Source organism: Dermacentor andersoni, chromosome 10 (assembly GCF_023375885.2).
Source record: "Dermacentor andersoni chromosome 10, qqDerAnde1_hic_scaffold, whole genome shotgun sequence".
Classification (NCBI taxonomy): Eukaryota; Metazoa; Arthropoda; class Arachnida; order Ixodida; family Ixodidae; genus Dermacentor; species Dermacentor andersoni.
Genome location: NC_092823.1, coordinates 10,122,869 through 10,142,388, shown reverse-complemented (window position 1 = coordinate 10,142,388; position 19,520 = coordinate 10,122,869). Strand labels below are relative to the sequence as shown.

Sequence of the window (19,520 nt, the reverse complement as noted above, 5' to 3'; positions counted from 1 at the left end):
CGGTCCGGCTACTGGCAGATATCCGTCGACGACATGAACCGAGAGAAGACTGCATTTGTTACCCCTGACGGTCTTTATCAGTTCAAGGTGATGCCTTTCGGTCTCTGTAACGCGCCCGCCACCTTCGAACGAATGATGGACTCTGCTTCAGGGGTTCAAGTGATCCACCTGTTGGTGCTATCTGGATGACGTCATCGTTTATTCGCCCACATTCGACACGCATCTAGACCGTCTTACACTGATTCTTGACGTGTTACACCGCGCCGGTCTCCAGTTGAACTCGTCAAAATGTCACTTCACTCGCCGCAAAATCACCGTCCTTGGACACCTTGTGGATGCCAGAGGCGTGCGACCTGATCCGGACAAAATTCGTGCCGTTACGAACTTTCCTGTTCCGAAGTCTGCCAAGGACATTCGTAGTTTCATAGGGCTGTGCTCTTATTTCCGACGCTTTGTGAAGAATTTTGCGACCGTCGCACGTCCCCTTACCGACCTCTTGAAGAAAGACGGGGTCCTGACCATGCCGCATCTTTTTCGCAGGTCACTACTCTCCTTACCCTGCCTCCAATTCTGGCCCACTTTGACCCGTCTGCCTCAAAGGAAGTTCGAACTGATGCCAGTGGTCACGGCATAGGAGCAGTGTTAGCACAACGCCAGCGTGGACATGATCGCGTTATAGCCTATGCCAGCTGACTTCTATCACCCGCCGAGCGCAATTATTCAATCACAGAGCGCGAGTGCCTCGTTCTTGTGTGGGCTGTTGCGAAGTTTCGTCCATACTTGTAGATGCCCCTTCTGTGTCATCACTGATGACCACGCGCTCTGCTGGCTATCCTCGCTCAAGGACCCCACGGGGCGACTCGCTCGCTGGGCGTTATGCCTGCAAGAATATACCTTCTCCGTGGTATATAAGACGGGACGCTTGCACCAGGATGCCGATTGTTTGTCCCGCTACCCGGTCGACGACCCAACTGATGCAGACGCCATCGCTTGCGTTTTCTCTGTGTTTCAATTGCTCGAAATCGGCAACGAGCAACACCGTGATCCTTCATTACGAGCCCTCGTCGACCATTTGGAGTCAACGCCTGGCGACGCCTCTCTCCGGATGTTTCTCTTTAAGGAAGGGACATTATACCGTCGCAATCTCGATCCACACGGCCTTGACCTTCTACTCGTAATTTCATCACACCTGCGTTCGACTGTCCTCCAACAACTTCACGACGCTCCCATGGCTGGACACTTGGGCGTCTTGCGCACATACGACCGTGTACGCCGTCGATTCTTTTGACCAGGTCTCGCCCACTCCGTGCGGCGCTACATTGCCGCTTGTGGGCCCTGTCAGCGCCGGAAGAAGCGCTCCACACCTCCAGCTGGATGTCTCCAGCCGATCGACATCCCACCGGAACCCTTTTTCCGTGTTGGCCTAGACCTGCTTGGACCGTTTCCTCTCTCGGGCTCCGGAAATAAATGGGTCGCCGTCGCTACTGATTATGCTGTGCGGTACGCAATCACCAGAGCCCTCCCGACAAGTTGTGCTACTGACGTTGCTGACTTTCTGCTCTATGACATCATTTTAGTGCACGGTGCCCCGCGCCAATTACTCACTGACCGTGGCCACAGCTTTCTGTCGGCAGTCGTCGAGAACATCCTCCGCTCCTGCTCGACTAAGCACAAGTTCAGCACGTCCTACCACGCACAGACCAACGGCTTCACGGAGCGCCTCAACCGGACCATCACCGACATGCTATCCAAGTACGTCGCGACCGACCACCACGACTGGGATCTTCACTTACCATATGTGACGTTCGCGTATAATTCATCGCGTCGCGACACCGCCGGCTATTCACCATTCTATCTCCTATATGGCCGAGAACCCGCGTTGCCCTTGGACACTTTGTTGCCCTCGGCCACACGTTCAACCACTGAATACGCCCGCGACGCGATTGCACACGCCGACCACGTGCGTCAGCTCGCCCGCACCCGTCTCGAGGCCTCGTAGGAGCATCAGAGACGCCTCTATGATTGCCACCATCGCGACATACAATTTACTCCAGTTCTCTGGTGCTTCTCTGGTCCCCCATTCGACGTGTGGGCCTTTCCGAAAAGCTGCTGTCGCGCTACACTGGCCCATACCGTGTGGTGCGACAAGTGACCGATGTCACGTATGAAGTCATCCCCGCCAGCCTCTCAGCGTCATCGTCGGCTGCAAGTGACATCGTTCACGTGGTGAGACTAAAGCCATATCACACACCTTTCGCCGCGGATGTGTAGATTAAGCACCGGGACGGCGCTTCTACTGCCGGGGGTGATGCTACGGAACAGCCGCCACAGTGTGGCTGCACTGAGAAGGAAGACGACGTGGCCACCGCTTGATATAGCGCCGCCATCATTGCCACCGTTTGTCTACATGTAAATATATTGTAAATAGACTCGTACGTCAGCTACACGTAACAATATAGCGTAGCTGTTTTGGCCTTCCGTTAGCATCCCTGTAAATAGAGTGTATATATAGCATCGGGCTTCAGCTACACGTAACAATATTCAATATCAAGTTTTAAAGAAATAAGCAGTTTAAGCATAGAAACTGTCAAAATAATAAAATGGTTAAGGGGTTAAAGTCCATGCTTTTGTGTCCTGCATACAGGAGCTAGAACTACGTTGTAGCCGCCATGCATTGTTTTGTTTTTGCACATGCATCTGGACGGTCTTCTGCTCCATTTATTTCGTGAGTGAAGGAATTGCGGGTAAAATTTCGTGGCTACGCCCTTGCTGCACAGCTGGGTGCCAGAACTTGGGGAGCAAGGTGTTGGTGTAGAACTGATCCAGAGCAGGTGGCACAGTGGTGATTTTCGATGTCACATGCCAAAATAGTGGTCCCTGTCTGTAGGAGAAGCTTGGAGGTGGCAATTTCATATTGGAATTTCCAGTTAAAATGTGCACTGAGAGCCTACTCATTATGTTTGTGTAACCGCTAATCTCTCGTGTACAATGATACACTGAAAATAGTCAGACTACCATGTCATGGTGCCTTTAACAATCTGCCTTAAAACTGTGATTTTGATCTCCCCCAGCTTCAGTCTGAAAAAAAAAAATTATTAGAAAGCAATTTGTAGTGCATTTGAATGGCTATAACAATGTGACGTGGTGCAATGACAGGATGATTAGTCATATTTTCTGTTACACCTAAACCACAATCTTCCTATTTCGTTTGTTTCTTTATAAACACTGCTGTTATTTTGTTGCTGTATTGCACTTTCAGACCTTTTGGATCTTTAACTTGGCAAAACCAGTATTATTGTATGGTGTGAGTATTAGCACGGTATGAGTTGTACAAGTAGTGTGTGTTGGTATGCAGTGTGAATTGTGCTTGATAGAGGCAGGTGCTGGTTTTCACATCATCATTTTTGGGTGGCATTAGGTGTCAATGTTGGGCTCCCTTGTGTGTTTACCAAGCGTGGGAGAGGCAGTGGAAGTGAACAAATGCAGGGAACTTTCGCCCCAACACCTGGCACTGTGAATTGGGTCGTTCTTTGCATTGCAGGGAGCGCATATGCAAAGACTCACCTGGAGCTTAAATCACAATTCAGCCTGTCTAGGTGGATCACTTGAAGAGGTTGACATTGGCCAAAGCGGTGACAGCAGACCACTGCCAAGCATCAGATCTTGTGATGTTCTTGTTTCTACTGCAATCACAAATAAACATTTTTATTCTTTAAAAGCTTGCAGCGCTCTGCTGGCATCCTCAGTAAGAAATAAAACCTGCTACACTGCTACTTCTACGCGCATGGGAATGACAAATGTAAATTAGCATCTAGTATACCAGAAGAATACTAAATTTGAAACGCATAAGCACGGGCATGAGCATAAAGAAGGTGAAGGGGAGATGTTCCTAGGCTCACTTGGTGGTAGTCGCCACAGTGTCATTTTGCAGGCATTGTCTAGTCCACCGATAAGTCATTCTGATGTGTTGTGGTTGCCATCCCTGCAGGCGGAGCTGGAGGCAAACCTTCAGAACCTCCGTGAGCGCAATGAAGAGCTGAAGGAGCTCATCCGCAAAGTGGAGAATCAAGGAAGCATCAACGTTGACGAAGCGGTCATCACCACTGCACCTCTTTACAAGCAGTGAGTGATGCACTGTACCCTTGAAAAAATGCAGCACTTACACAGTGGAAGTCCATTAATTTGGCATTAATTCCAGTTCAATTTTTTGGCCACCTTTTGCCAACTGAAGGTTTCGGCCTATTTCCATGGGACCAAACAATCCTTATTTCAGTCCTGTAATATGTGTTGCCCAGATGTATTTCAGTCCACTTATGCAGTGAAACCTTGTTACTAGGAACACCACATTAACAAACTTTTCAAAAATCCCCTCCTGACTTACTTATAGTTTCAATGTAAAAATATTTCAGTGCTACAAACTTCAGAATACTGAACATTTAAGAATGACGATCGTTATTCAGTTTCCATGTCATGTTAACAACGCCTGAGTACTATGAACTAATATTCATAAATCTGAGGATTCATAGATTTCCGTGTATCCTTCACAGCAGCCGAAACAGTAGGCTAGCAGACCTGAGATGGCGTCTGATTAAAAAAAAAAAAAAAATGCTGGCAAGAATATTTGTTTTCTTTCGTTCGTTTTCCTTTTCTGTCTTTATTTTTTATTATTATTTTCTTTTTCTATTGTGGAGGCAATGATGCATCAGGTTTTGCAAGCACAATATAACCTCCGTATTCGCAGTGATGCCACACGGTCACACTTTGCAGAAGGCGTCGTTGACGCACGCGCACTTGCACTTCGGGATAGTTCAGGGGAGGTATTATTCTTTAAGAGTCCACCTTGCGGACATGTCAATTTCGCTTGCTGTTGAAGTTCTCATTGGCTGGACTGGCCTGCACGTCTGCAGCAGCCAGGCACCACAGCGACTCAGCACTTCAACAGCAGACGAAATGGACATGTCCGCTAGGTGGACTCTTACAGAATAATACCTCCCCAGGTGTCTGCCTCGAGCGAGACAGTTGCGATGTTAATGGGCATGGAATATGAAAAGCAAGCAAACAAGAAACGTGCTTTGGAGGTGACATGGAGCTTCCTCTTTGTCAGTAGTTTTCTTGGCATCAGCGTCTCTTTTGCACGCGTCACTCTTAATATGATGCTTCTTTGGTACGTGGTGGTGGAACCTATGGAAAATAGCAACAGTTCAGGCCGAGAGCTAACAGCGACGTTTTCGCAGATAGCTCATATAGTGACAACTGATGGTTTGATGGGTGGAATGGTTAAGTTAGCGCTTTCGCTATAGCAACCTCTCAGAATAACGAACAATTTACTGTGGTCCTCTGAAATTCGTTATATCGTGATTTCACTGTAAAAGTGTCAAAAATAACGAAAAATACGATAGTTATACCCAATCATTGCTATACCTGGACTCCCTGGAAAATCATAACCTGCCAAACATACCTTAGTAGCTCCAAACCCAAATTTGGCACTCGCACTGAACAATAGACATTGTAGAAAGTAGGCAGTGAAAAAAAATAAAACATTCACTTGCACCTCTAAACAGCATGTCGAGCTTTAGGTGTCCTGAAACTGTAAGAAATCTGTACTTGCTATCGCAGTGTGCGCATTAGCAACCGCGGTGTGCGTCACCTCCAGCTGCTGCACGAACACTAGTGGCAATCCTTTAGCGTGCACGAAATCAATGAGCAGCTCGATCGACAATAGCACACTTTGCATTAACGTCTCTGTCAGGGTCAACTACTTGCCATTGTCAATTGTTGTAGCTTCGACAGGGTGGCCGGACGAAAGGTTTACGGCATGAGGCCTAAACGGCCGGGCCACGCAGCGCCGCAAGATAAGAGCCGGACTGCTTCAGTCGGGGACCAGACAAAGAATGCTCTTTTATTTCTCCGAGGGGAAGCAGGAGGCAACTTACAGCGTTTGGCGCTGAGTGGCGCCCTGACGTAAACGACCCAAAACCGAAACCAGAAGCCAACACTGGATACCACATCACCTCTCCCTTGAAAGGAAAAATGCTTTACTTGCTCTTCTCGCAACAAAAGTAAGTCATGAGTCAAAGAACACATGTTAGCACTGTAACACACATGTTTAGTGATGACATTTTTACTCAACAGAAAATGACATCTTTGGCTTCCCCATTTAAGAAAAACGCACATGAAAACTGAATATGGACTATTGCACTCCAGTTCTGCAGAGTATCAGTACCTGTCTTGGGAAGACGATGAGATGCAGCCTTGCACACACAGATCACACATGGAACCCGCCGTGGTTGCTCAGTGGCTATGGTGTTGGGCTGCTGAGCACGAGGTCGCGGGATCGAATCCCGGCCACGGCGGCCGCATTTCGACGGGGGCGAAATGCAAAAACACCCGTGTACTTAGATTGAGGTGCACGTTAAAGAACCCCAGGTGGTCCAAATTTACGGAGTCCCACGGCGTGCCTCATAATCAGAAAGTGGTTTTGGCACGTAAAACCCGATAATTTTTTTTATCACACATGGAAAAAAAAATCACAAAGTACAAAAGTAGACAGTACAAATATCTGTGTGCCCCCTGGGACAGCACTGATGGGTGGCTCATTCGCCCTGAGCCTGACTCGAGACAGTCTCTGTGGCTGTCGTGGATAGGACATTGTGCGTAAGAGCACTTTACACTCCATAGTCTCCCCCGTAAGAATGCTAACAACCTTTAATGTTAAAAAAAAAAGCTTTTTAGCATGAATGGCAAATTCGTGTGGCGGTCAGCACCGTAGTAATGATGTGCGTACTGCACGATTACGCTACAAGAAACGTAACGTATCCCCTATACCAGTAGTAACTGGAAGAAAAGGTGGGAGACAATCATCAAGGGAAGGGTAGTCACTGGAGTGACTCTTTTCGGTGAATTTTCCAAGAAAATCCTGTAGTGCAGGGCATTTCACAAGTTTGGATGCATTCCAACGTTTGCCATTTTCAAGCGTGAAAGTATTGCGACCTACCCTACGGTAAATCTTAAATGGACCCGAGTATTTAGGACCGGACTTTCTCGAGTTACGTACTCGGACAAGATCTCCTGGACGGAATTGAGGGCATTTTGATGCACGACGACGGTTCACGTACGTCTTAACGCTTTTGGCGTAAGAGCCGAATTCGCATGCAATCACCTCCTTAATCGTCTGGAAGCTATACTCGGTATCCTGATCCCAGACAAACGGTTGTCCTTGCTTTAGCAGTTTCCTAAGCGGCTCTACCAATTCAGAGTACTGGGGAATCAGTTTAGCGTAGTATCGCATGACACCAAGAAATGAATGCAGCGACTTCTTGTCAGTTGGCTGCGGTGCCTCAACAACTGACTGAACTTTGTTTTCCAGCGGCGAAATACCGTTTGCAGCGCAGACTTGCTCACGGAGAACCCGAGGTTGAGGACGCAGTTTCGCCGAGACTGGTTGCATTGAAGCTCGAAGATGAACGTCGTGGATGAAGTCATTTACGAGTTCCGATTGTCCTGAGTATGACTGGGCGAACTCTGAAGGAGCGTTATGCGGAAGAGACGGAAACTGAACGCTTAGGTCAGCTGGAACTCCTGACACTTGTTGGCATGTAGCGAAATCAAGCTGCGTACGAGCAGGGGACTGTCGATGCTTTCGGTTCCTCGAACGGCAAACTGAAGCGAAATGTCCTACTTTTCCGCACGCACTGCAGGAAACGTGCTTGGCTGGACAGCCTGGATCAGATGCGATGTGGTGAGGTGAACCACATCGGTAGCAATGGCCCGCGATGTCTCGACTGGCTTCGCGGAGTTTGGACCGCGCGCCATGTTGGCCGGCCTCTCGAGGATGCGACTGTCCGCCATGCCGTTGATCGCCATCTCTTGAAGGCGCCGGGTTGAGGGAGAAGGGGGGGGGGGGGACCGCCATCTTGCGCGCCCAGGCGTGGAAGGAGATGGCTGGCGACGCCATCTTGGCATTGTGTCGAGACGCGCTGAATAGACGAGCTGCTGAAGACTTGAAGTTCCTTGTCAACTTGCTCCACGCTTCGTCCGATTTCCTCGGCTTTCTTGAGCGTGAGGGACGATCCTTTGTATAGTAGCCGTTCTCGTACTCTTTTTTGATGCGACGCCTTGGAGGATTTGGTCGCGAAGAGACTGGTCATGCCAAGCACCGAACGCACAAGCAGGCGCTAGCCTTTGTAGCGTGGTGACGAAGTCCTGGAAGGTTTCCCCAGGTAGTTGCTTCCTGTCCCGGAAGATAATGTGGTGCACCAGGGGATTGGAGCTTTCTTCGTAGTGTTGTTCGTAGTTCTTCGTAGTTCTTCATAGGCCGTCTGGTCCGTTTGCGACGCGAGGTCACAGTAAGTAGAGACGCTGCCCCTCAAAGCCTAAATTACTCAGTAAAATGGCTTTCTTCCTCTCGTCTTGTAATGCTTCGCATCCGGTCGCCTGAAGAAACGTGCAAAAAGAACGTTGCCATGTGAGCCACGGTACCGAAGGAGTACCGGGTAATGCAAGGAAAGGCGGCATGGGGGGTGCGAACGCCATGCTGGGCACGGAGAACAAAGGCGGGGGAGTTGCGGTGGACGTAGCGTCTTGCATGCCGGAAGCAGGGGAGCAGCAGAAGTAGAAAAGCAAGGGGACGTAAAAAGTAAAGTTAGCGGTTTACCTCGTCGCCAGTTTGTTGTAGCTTCGACGGGGCGGCCGGACAAAAGGTTTACGGCATGAGGTCTAAACGGCCGAGGCGCCCAGCGCCACAAGATAAGAGCCGGACTGCTTCAGTCGGGGACCAGACAAAGAATGCTCTTTTATTTCTCCGAGGGGAAGCAGGAGGCAACTTACAGCGTTTGGCGCTGAGTAGCGCCCTGACATAAACAACCCAAAACCGAAATCAGAAGCCAACACTGGATACCACATCAATCTTGTCGTCAGTGCCGCCGCTGTCATCGCCTCAATTGCACAACACCGCTGTCTGTTGCCATCGTCTCGTTGGAGATCTCTTCGCAGAACGAGGCAGCACTATCTGCACTCAGAAACACCTCCATCTGTTTCATCGTCTGCAGCGACGTGCTCTCAGAACTCAGTAATGTCAACAGATTCCACCGCTGGCTTCACTATCAGGGGGGGTTCACGCTGGCACACAAAGCCTGCCTTTTGTGTTGATCGGCGTGGCCAGCCTTCGTGATCGCCACGCTCCCAGCTTTCAGAATTGTGGATATCGTCGACTGCGCGAGTTCACACTTCTTCGAGGCTTGCAAAATTTGCAGCTTTGTCTCAAGTGACACAAATTTGTGTTTTGTCAGCACCATCCTCTTCAAACTGTGCTGTCCACTGCTTTGGGGCTGCTCTGCGACGCATTTCTGCGCCAGCTGAGAGAGAGATCGTAGAAAGGGTGGGTGCCACCGCGCCGCTTCGCTCTTCCTTTTTTCTTTCTCTCTCTCTTCTTTGGATGCGCACAGAGCACGATCGTGGGGGACACGGACACAAATAAGCTGGGGCCATCTTGTAGTACACTGCACCAGCTCACGATGCTCTCTGTGGTGGGATGCACTGTACAGAATGGCAGCAGATACGAATTTGCGTAGGCGTACCTTTTGGCTCGTTTTGGCATCCTTCTTTTAAGGGGAACTTAGCCATGCAAATGTCAAGCTCAATGTGGATGGAAAACACCACCCAGAAGGCAGCTAAGTTTTGATCTTGTATCCAACATGTGGTCATAACATATTGTTATATGCAGTATTGTTATAAGTGGAATGTACAGTAAAAGCTCGTTAATTCGGACTTCTAGGGACCGTGAATTATGTCCGAATTAACGGAATGTCCGAATTATCGAGCGGACAACAAAAACAATAAATGCACGACTTTCGTCAACATACCTTTACTGCACAAAGTAATCGAGGATGCTCGTCTGCTTTCGCGCAGAAACCCGTGCGGATACTATTTTTCGAAGTCCTTCCAGGTGCTTAGCAGCTCGCATGCTGTCTGCAGTGTCCCAACAAAGTTCTTCCAACACAGTGAGTGCCTCCGCGGCTTCCTTCACAGTGCAAGGGGGCCGAGGCTGCTCCTCTCGCGGTTCCTCTTCCTCAGAATCTTCGCCGTGCAGCACATCCCTGACAATTTCTTCTTCGGTAAGTGAGCCGGCTGTAACACCGCCGGCATCAATGCCGACGTAATCAGCGAGTGTCACCGCATCCGGCAGAACTCCTCCAAAATACTCGCAGTCATCTCCATTGTTGTCTAGCGACACTTCGGCCACTGCATCATCGCCAGGTTCACGCACAACGAAGCCACTGTGTCTAAAACAGTTGGCGACGACGTGCGCGGGCGTGTTGTGCCAAACGTAGGCAAGAATGTTGACCGCGCTCAAAAGATTCACGTCGTACTGCTTGCGGACTTCATGGCACAGGAGCATACGTTCCAGCACGTGCCTGCGGTATTTGGTCTTGACATACTGAATTATGCCTTGGTCCATCGGTTGGAGGGCCGATGTGTTCGGCGGCACGAAAACAACTTCTATGTTGTCCAGTCCGGTGACACTGTTATGCGCACTACAATTGTCCAGCACCATTAACACTTTGTGGTTCCTTGCAGAAAACTGTCGGTCTAACTTCTGCATCCAGCCTCAAAAAATTTCCGACGTCATCCAGGCCTTTCTATTCGCTCGGTATTCCACCGGAAGAGCAGGCATGTTCTTAAAGTACCGTGGCTTTTGTGTCTTTCCAATGACGACAAGCGGCAAGTGCTCTGTTCCTGTCATGTTGGCGGCTAAAAGAATGGTGATGCGTTCCTTGGATCTTTTTCCACCGGTACACGGATCTCCTTTCATGGTCACAGTCTTGTCTGGCAAAGCCTTAAAGGAAAGTGCTGTTTCATCAGCATGAAATATATCATTTGGATTGTAGGCGGCGATGTGTTCGAGCAGCTGAGCGTTCTTCCAGTTGTTGGCAACGTCTTCGTTGACAGCAGCTCTTTCGCCGCATGCAGTCTTTAAAACGAGGCCATCTCGCTCTCTGAAGCGCGCACACCATCCTTCCGATGCTTTGAATGCACCGATATGCATCATCAGTGCAAACCTTTCGGCTTGCGCCATAATGAGGGGTCCACTCAATGGCAGGTTTGCATTACGCGAGTAGACCATCCATCGAAGCAAAGCCTCTTCCAACTCTGGATGAGCTGCTGTTCGCAGAAGCTTTCGTGACGCTCCGAACTTCTCACTTTCGAACGCCTGAAGAATCTGTTCTTCATTTCACGTCGTACTTCTTCATGGCTTGTCGAGAGAGCCCATCCTTCAGGGCCCGCAAAATTCCCACCTTGGTAGCCAAGTCCTTGGCCTCGTATTTCGGCCGCTTCGTCGGCATTGCCATTGGCGGAGAATGCAGTGACACGTGCGCACAACAGAAAAGCACCAATAAAGTTCAATAACTAAGCTGCGCTAAATCCAGCGGTCCTCGGCAAAACAGCGTGCAAGGATGTAGCGCACTGACAGCAACAAAGCGACAAAATGGCCTCATCGATAACGCCGACACGTGCAAAAACAAGGAAATGCACCCATCCAGCCACAAGTCGAGCCAATTGGATTGGATTGGCCAAGTTTCAGCCACTTGATGTCAATGGCGATGCTGCGTTTGGGTATCACTTTTGTGCCGCGTCTGCCATATTTTTGTTTTCGAGCCTCGGTGGCTGCCCGAAATCGTCCGAATTATCCGAGGTGGGCTGGAATCTGTCCGAATTAACGAGAGTTCTGTCCCATAGACTCCTATATATAATTGTAGGGACCAGGCGCAAAGGTCGAATTATCCGATTTTCCGAATTAACCCTTTGAGGGTCGAATTATTTTTAAAAAAAGTTTCCCAGGTGGTCAAATTACTTCATTGCGGATCTTGAATGTACAAAATGTATAAAGTCGGGAATAAATAGTAAGAAATAATTAGGAACAGTATTTTGGTGTCGGCATCACTCAGAACTGCAAAATGTTCAAAAGTATTTCTGAGCGTGGTACTCCTTGAAACACGGGTCTACGCACAGCGCCTTATTGCAGTCTGCACACCTAAAATGCGTGTCTGTTCTCTTGGAACGAGGAGTTGTGTTGGCGCACACATGACATCTCTACGTGCGGATGCTTTGGGCAGAGGTCTGAGGCACCCTCTCGTGTAAGCGCGTTGCCGCGGAGAGCGAGAATACCTCGTGAGCGGCGCTGATAAGCAAGCTAAGAGCAGCGCCAATCAAGATAGAAATCAACTTCCACCGCCCTGCAAGAGAGTGCCGACAAAGAAAAAAATGACGTTTCGCGTGCCTCCGTTGCGATCACTCGGCGAAACCGAAACCGCCAAAGGGGCGTTGCCGCAGTCTGAGCGACGCGCTGAAGCTAGCAATCAGCTCTGTTTATCTCCCCAAGAAGGTAGCACCAATTTCAAACGCATCTTGTAAGTGCTAAGAGGTGGCAGCACCTCCCGGTGAGCACGCATCGTCATTATGGCGCGAAATTAAAACGGAGGGTTGGAACCGTACCCGTACAGCAAAGACCTTGCGGGACAGAAAACCGCCGCCGTACATGTACGGCGAAAACCTTCAAACGGTTAACGGAAGTCGAATTAACGAGCTTTCACTGTACTTCAATTCGAACTGTCTTGTGCCTCTCTTGGCAGTGCTGTGAGTACAGTGAATGTGTGAAGTACACGTCATCTTTCGTTGACCTGCTTTCAGCCTGCCCCAGGAAGATATTAAAGTGAGAATGGTGTGTGTGTGTGTGTGAAAACTTTTATTGTAATGAGGTTCGGAGGCTCGACTTCTCAAGCCAAGGCGGGCCGCTCCCACGTTTGCACTGTCAGGCCAAGCCTTTCAGCAACATCATGGGCCCTCTGGACTGCCCTTAGTTGGTCCTGAAACAATAGGCTTTGAATCCTTTTCTCCCACTGTGTCCATTCTTCAACGAGGTTGGGGAGAGTCGTGGGACACCACGCCAGCATATGTCTGATTCCAATGATGCCATTACAATCATTGCAGTCCATCTTAATCTCCCTCTCTGGATATATTTTATTAATGGTGTACGGTGTGGGATATGTACCCATTTGCAATAAGCGCAGTGAGACTGCCTGAGCCCTGTTCAGTTTTGAATGTGGCAATGGGAATTGTCTGCGTCTTAAATAGTAATGTTTGGTAACATCATTGTATGTTATTAAATGATCTCTAGATTCCCTGGCGTGATGGTGAACGGCTCGGTTGTGACTGTCACGGTTAGCAAGTCCACGTGCCAAGTCATGAGCAACCTCATTGAGGTTTACCCGAGTCTCATCCACTTTCCCCATATGCGCAGGAAACCATTGGATTTCAGTTGTCATAATCACAATGTTTTCAAAAAGTTCAGCTGCAACTCCAGCTACGTAGCCTTTATCAAAACACTTTACAGCGGATTTCGAATCACTGTAAATGAAGGCCCACTTATTACTCCTGATGGCTAGAGCAATTGCCGCTTGTTCCGCCACCGTGGGGTCCTTGGTAAAAATAGTGAGAGCGTCTTGCACCTTCCCTTGATAATTTGATACAATGGCCGTATAGGCTTCTTTACCTTTCACCCAGGCAGCATCAACTATAGCTGCCAGTTGGTTCTGCTGCTCTATTTCCTTCAAGAGTGCTTTAGCTCTTGCCTTTCTCCTTTCGACATTATATTCTGGATGCATGTTTCTGGGGAGAGGGTTGGTTCTGATCTTGCTCCTAACTTCAGTCCTTAATTCTACTTCAGCCTCTATTGGGCTCCTTGATGTATTCAGTTCTGCACCTATTGCCTGTAATATGTTCCTGCCAGCTCGTGACTTTGTCAATCTTTCGTGTTGCGCTAGCTGTTGGGCCTCCGCAATTTCTTCCATTGTATTGTGCACCCCTAGACTCATGAGTTTGTCGGTTGCAGCGTTACTGGGTATCCCTAGGGCTACTTTAACAAGCTTCCTGAGCATCACATTAAGTTTGTTAAGTTCTGCCTGCTTCCATTTGAATAATCCAGCCACATAAGTGAAGTGACAGAGAGCAAAGGCATGTATTAGCCTCAAAGCGCTGTCTTCTCCTAGGCCTCTGTGTCTATTGGTAATTCTCCTTAGTAACCTAATGACTTCATCTGTTTTATTCGAGATATGTTGTATTGTTCTATAGTTAGTATTGTTTCCGTCTATGTGATACCCAAGAACCTTGATTTTTTTCAACTAGCCTGATTGCGGATCCTTCATGAGTGTATAAGCACACTGTTGGCTCATCTTCCGGAATGTAACCTCTTGGTTTACGACCTTTTCTGCAATGTTTAATGACTAAGAGTTCTGATTTGGCTGCCGAGCATTTCAACCCCATGTCTTTCAGTGTGTTCTCTACAACATATAAACTTTCCTGTAATCTGGTCTCTGTCTGTCCTACATTGCCCTTGGCACTCCATATGGTTATGTCGTCGGCATATATCACATAATGTATACCCTCAATTTTCTCCAGATTTCTTGCAACCTTGGACATTGCTAAATTGAATAGCATGGGTGAGAGCACAGCCCCTTGTGGAGTGCCCCTATTTCCCAAATTCTTAGCTTCTGATTTAAGCTCACCCAGCATGAGTTGTGCAGTTCTATTTCTCAGAAAGTCCTTAATCATGTTAAAAAGTCTCTTACCTAAACCCATCTCCGAGAGAACGTCAAGTATTGCCTTATGCTTTATACGATCAAAAGCTTTTTCCACATCCAATCCCAAAAGAGCTTTCGTATGCGCTGGGCTGGCCTGTATAAGTTGATGTTTAATCAGCAGCATAGCATCTTGAGTTGACAGCCCTGGACGAAAGCCGATCAAGTTGTATGGGAGGATCTCGTTCTGCTCAACGTATTTCGTGAGTCGATTTAGGATGACATGTTCCATAGCTTTGCCTAGACATGACGTTAAGGAAATAGGACGGAGGTTGTCTAGAGTGAGTTGTTTGCCTGGCTTTGGTATGAGGATAGTATTGGCCACCCTCCGTTCCTCTGAGTATACCCCTTTTCTCCAACATTCATTGAAGTGTTCAGTTAGATAATAGATTGATTCATCATCTAGATTTCTTAATATCTTGTTAGTTATTCCATCAGGTCCAGCCACCGATCTACCATTAAGACTGTGAAGAGCCGCCCTCACTTCACTCTCAGTGAAGTCCCGGTCAAGTTCTTCACATATGCCTCCAGTATACTCGGGGCTCTCGTCTCCTTCATTTGGTTGTTTAAGTGTGAGATATTTGGCTGCAAGACTATCCATGATATCCCTTCCCTCTCTGTCTTATCTTGGCTTTCCTGATGAACCAACTTAGCTATAGCTGTTCTCTTGCTTGTCCTTGTTTCATTCTCGTTGAGCAAGTGCTTGAGGAGGTTCCAGCTACCTCCATGTTTGAGTCTACCATCAGCCGAATTACAGATCTCATCCCACTGTTGCTTCACGAGGGTCTTCGAATGATCATCAATTTCTCTGTTTAATTGCGCTATTTTTTTTCCTTAGCCTTCTGTTAAGTCTCTGCATTTTCCATCTCTGTAATATAGCCTGTTTGGCCTCAATCAAATGCGCCAGCCTGCTGTCCATAGCTTCAATATTTTCCTCTGTCCTGATTTCTTTAGTGGCCTCTTTGACGTCCTCTCTGAGCTGGATGACCCATGTCTGAAGGGGCTCCTGCTCAGCATCTAGAGGCCCCACTTTCCCTCTGTTCGCCCTAATTTTTCTGAAGTGATCCCAATCAGTGAAATTGAAGATTCTTGTTTCCTGTCTCGGTATGCGTATGGTTATGTGTATGATGTAATGATCGCTTCCGAGATCCAAGTTTGAATTTTCCCAATTGGCTCCTCTTGAATTGTTTACAAAAGTAAAATCTGGCGTGGAGTCCCTGCTGTGGTAGAGTTCAATAAGTTATTGCAGTATTTACCAATTTTGAAGTGTACCTGTATTTCTTTTTTCAGTGAGAATTCGTTCGAAAATTGTTTGCGCAGTGTAATCCAATACGAAAGCAAAACTACATTCGCAATCGCCTGCCATCAGAGCCAGCTTAGCCAGCATGTCATTGCCATTGCGATCACAAGATTGCAGTCACGGATGGCGACAAAACGAGTTCTTGCATAGCATGTCGACGACAACATGCCACTTTCAGTCTGATTAATTTACATGTTAGGCTAGCGGCAAGAAGTCCCATCATTTGCTTTTGGTGTTTCAGAGAATTGCGTGCGTCGCAGGAAGAACCAGCAAACTAGTTAGGCGTAGGCCACCGTGTCGTTGGTGATAGTCTTGGTGGTTTTGGCGTGGCACTGCTTGCTAAGCACAAGGTAGCAAGATGAAATCCCAGCCACAGCGGCTGCATTCTGATGGGGGGGAAATGTAAAAACACCCGTGTACTGGGAATTGGTTGCACATTAATGAACCCTAGGTGTTCAAAACTGATGCAGAGTCTCCCCCCCCCACTGCTACGGGCCTCATGAACATATCATGGTTTTGGCACGTAAAACCGCAGAATTTAATTAAAGGACTGTAGCAAATACACATTCAAGGGGTTTTGCATTTGTGTATAGGGACCGTGTTTATTACGATTCATTTTGTTTTGCATTTTTTTATTCCCTTCGGACGCCATAATTCCAGTAAAACCTCGTTAAACCGTACCTGCTTAAACAGTAGTTCAGTTTTAAAAGTAGTAAAGTCAAATCTCCGACTCAGCAGCCATTGAGCACAATGCATTTTGTATCCGTATAAACCGTACCAGCTTATTGCGTAAATATCACTTAACAAATTGTGTTTACGCTTTTCATTTGCAAAATCATGGTGGTACGTCGGCCCGGCTGAGCAACGAGCCTCAGAGATCGGAATGGCCACCAAGCGCAAACGCAGAGGGCACTTGGAAGGGTTAAGCCGCATCAACATCAACATCATTTAAGCGCCGTGCCAGAGTCTGAGCGTTGTGGCCCGTATTGTGGTGTCGCACAAGCTAAGGCAAAACCCAGGTGCTCAGCATAGATGAAAATTGGACATCGTTCGTGCTTCCGAACGTGGCACGAAGAAGTCAGTGCTGGCATGCGAGTGGGACCTACCATTGACTACGGCATGTGGTGTTTAGAATGCGAAGGAGAAGTTGGTCGGCAATGCTGGCTGTGACTGCAAAAATACATCGGCTACGAGGTTCGACTTTTCGCCATGGTTGCCTCTGTTATTGCTGAAGTGTCGCTTAACGACAGTGATGAGGACGACACGGAGAGCGACAGCACAGGTGATTCAGGCCCGACAGTGGGAGATGCTGCACGTTATGTCAGCCTCACATGGCTGTTTGCTGAGAAGAGGGGACTGGCGGAAAAGCTGGCTCGTAGCATGAGCGAGTTTGAGGCCACCGTCGTCGCTGCTAGCCCATTGCGGCATCAAACGAAAATAACATACTTTTGTCGCGCGAAGTGAATAAATACATGTTTTCTGCCCTTTCATCGCACCCTCTCGGAGTTCTGTTCTTGACAGGTAAGTGGGCGATGTGACGCTATTTCGGTTAAGCAGTACTACCGTTAAGTACGTACTTTTTCTGAGCTTAGGCCAACTACGGTTTAACGAGGTTTCACTGTATTGATAGGATTGGGTACTCTGAATGACTGATGACTAGAGTAATCAGTTGGATTGTTATAAAATATGACCCTGCTCACATGCCTTTGGCGCTACGCTGCAAGCCTTTGATTTTGTATAACGCGCATTGCTGTACATGAGTAGACCCTTGTAAACAGCAGCAAAAAAGCATTTTTTCATGGTGGCATTCAATGATAAGCATTGCACAAAATTGGAGACTTGCAGTGCTGCAATAGCACACACCCAGGAAAGATAAGATCTGTTGCACTTCTACTTCTACATGTGCAAAGATGGACTAGCATTGGCCGCCACGTTAGAGCAAGCAGTTGCCTCGCTGATGATACTGCATCAGAAAGAAAATTCTTCGCCATCGTGTAACATTCATCGTGTGCTGCACTCTTTTGCATCTGCTTCAGCTAACTGATTAGTGATGCTGCCGCACCTCCACCTCCATTCTTGACGGGCAGCCATATGGGTAGACAGTGGCTGTAGCAATGTAATGGATGTAACCGTGTAATTTTATTTCTTCCTTGGACTTTGTTATAACAAGGATTTGTTGCATTGCAGGCTTGTCAATGCCTTTGCAGAGGAGAATGCCACGGAGGATGCAATCTACTACTTGGGCGAGGCACTTCGCAAGGGTGTCATTGATCTGGATGTGTTCCTGAAGGTGTGTTACTTTCTGTCAGTTGACAGCTACTCTCGCGTGAGTGGCACATGTGACAGTCAAACGTCTTTATAACGAAATTCATGGGGCCTCCAGAACCATGCATTATACTGGGGCCACTTCGTTGTAAAGGTTGCACACCGTGCAGCTCATATTAGAACCAGGACAGAATTGTTTCCTGCATTGTACAAGTCATTTTGCTGTACAAGTGACCCGCCGTGGTTGCTTAGTGGCTATGGTGTTGGGCTGCTAAGCAAGAGGTCGCGGGATCAAATCCCCGCCATGGCGACCGCATGGGGGTGAAATGCGAAAACACCCGTGTACTTAGATTTAGGTGCACATTAAAGATCTCTAGGTGGTCTAAATTTCCAGAGCCCCCCACTACAGTGTGCTTCATAATCAGAAAGTGGTTCTGGCACATAAAACCCCAGAATTTAATTTTTTTTTCTTGCTGTGCAGGTGCTTGACTGTATTGAGTTTCTTGTTGCCCATTGCCATTTGGTAATTCTCTTTCTCGTGTCACATAGGCACTGACTACGGCGGGGGGGGGGGGGGGGGGGGGGGGGAGGGGCGGCTCCGTGGCCCGAGCCCCCTCTCAAGCTTTCTGGAGGAGGGGCAGAGCCCCCCCTGGCAATGCCGATGGGAGCTCTACCTCAGCCTTACCCCCACCCCCCCCTAAAGTGTCATTACCAAAGTTTTGTCACCCACATAATTTGAGGTTTCTTCCGAGTTGCCATTCTTTTCACTTAAAATTTTGTTGTGATTACAAACTTACTGCATCATTGCTGGCGCGGACATGCGTGGCTTTTAATTCATACTTTCGTTATATTTTTGCAAATCCTGACAGTAGAAGGACATGTGCATTAGAAGCACCAGTGGCGGCTTACCTCATTCGTATTTTCTCACTTCAACATCTTTTTCAATTTCTACTTCCACCATGCACAGACACAATATATTTAAATACAGTTAAACCTCGATATAATGAAATTGTCAATATAACGAAGTATTTAACTCTATGTTACCTCTTGTCCATAAAACACCATGTAACAGCTAATAACTATGTCTCACTACATACCCTGTAAAATCCGGTGTTCCACAAGGTTCCGTTTTGGCCCCTTTATTATTATTAATATATATAAATGACCTTCCCGAATGTATTTCCTTATCCATAAAGCTTATGCCGATGACTGTGTTCTTTATTGTCAAATAACTAACTCTCATAACCTTCTCTTGCAATCTGATCTTGACGCTTTCTCTAATTGGTGCAACAGTTGGCTTATGACTTTAAATACTACCAAAT

The 19,520-nt window shown here is 47.8% G+C and overlaps 1 protein-coding gene across 3 annotated transcripts in view; it reads left to right on the top strand.

The window, feature by feature from the left end:
- The window catches only part of TSG101 (tumor susceptibility gene 101), a 167,519-nt gene that overhangs the window by 86,918 nt on the left and 61,081 nt on the right, over nt 1-19,520 (top strand). For all 3 annotated transcript variants that reach the window (XM_055065379.2, XM_050169060.3, XM_055065378.2), the window contains exons 10-11: nt 3,989-4,122; nt 18,121-18,223. In XM_055065379.2, the coding sequence (XP_054921354.1) occupies nt 3,989-4,122; nt 18,121-18,223 (237 nt within the window). The remainder of the gene's footprint in view (nt 1-3,988; nt 4,123-18,120; nt 18,224-19,520) is intronic.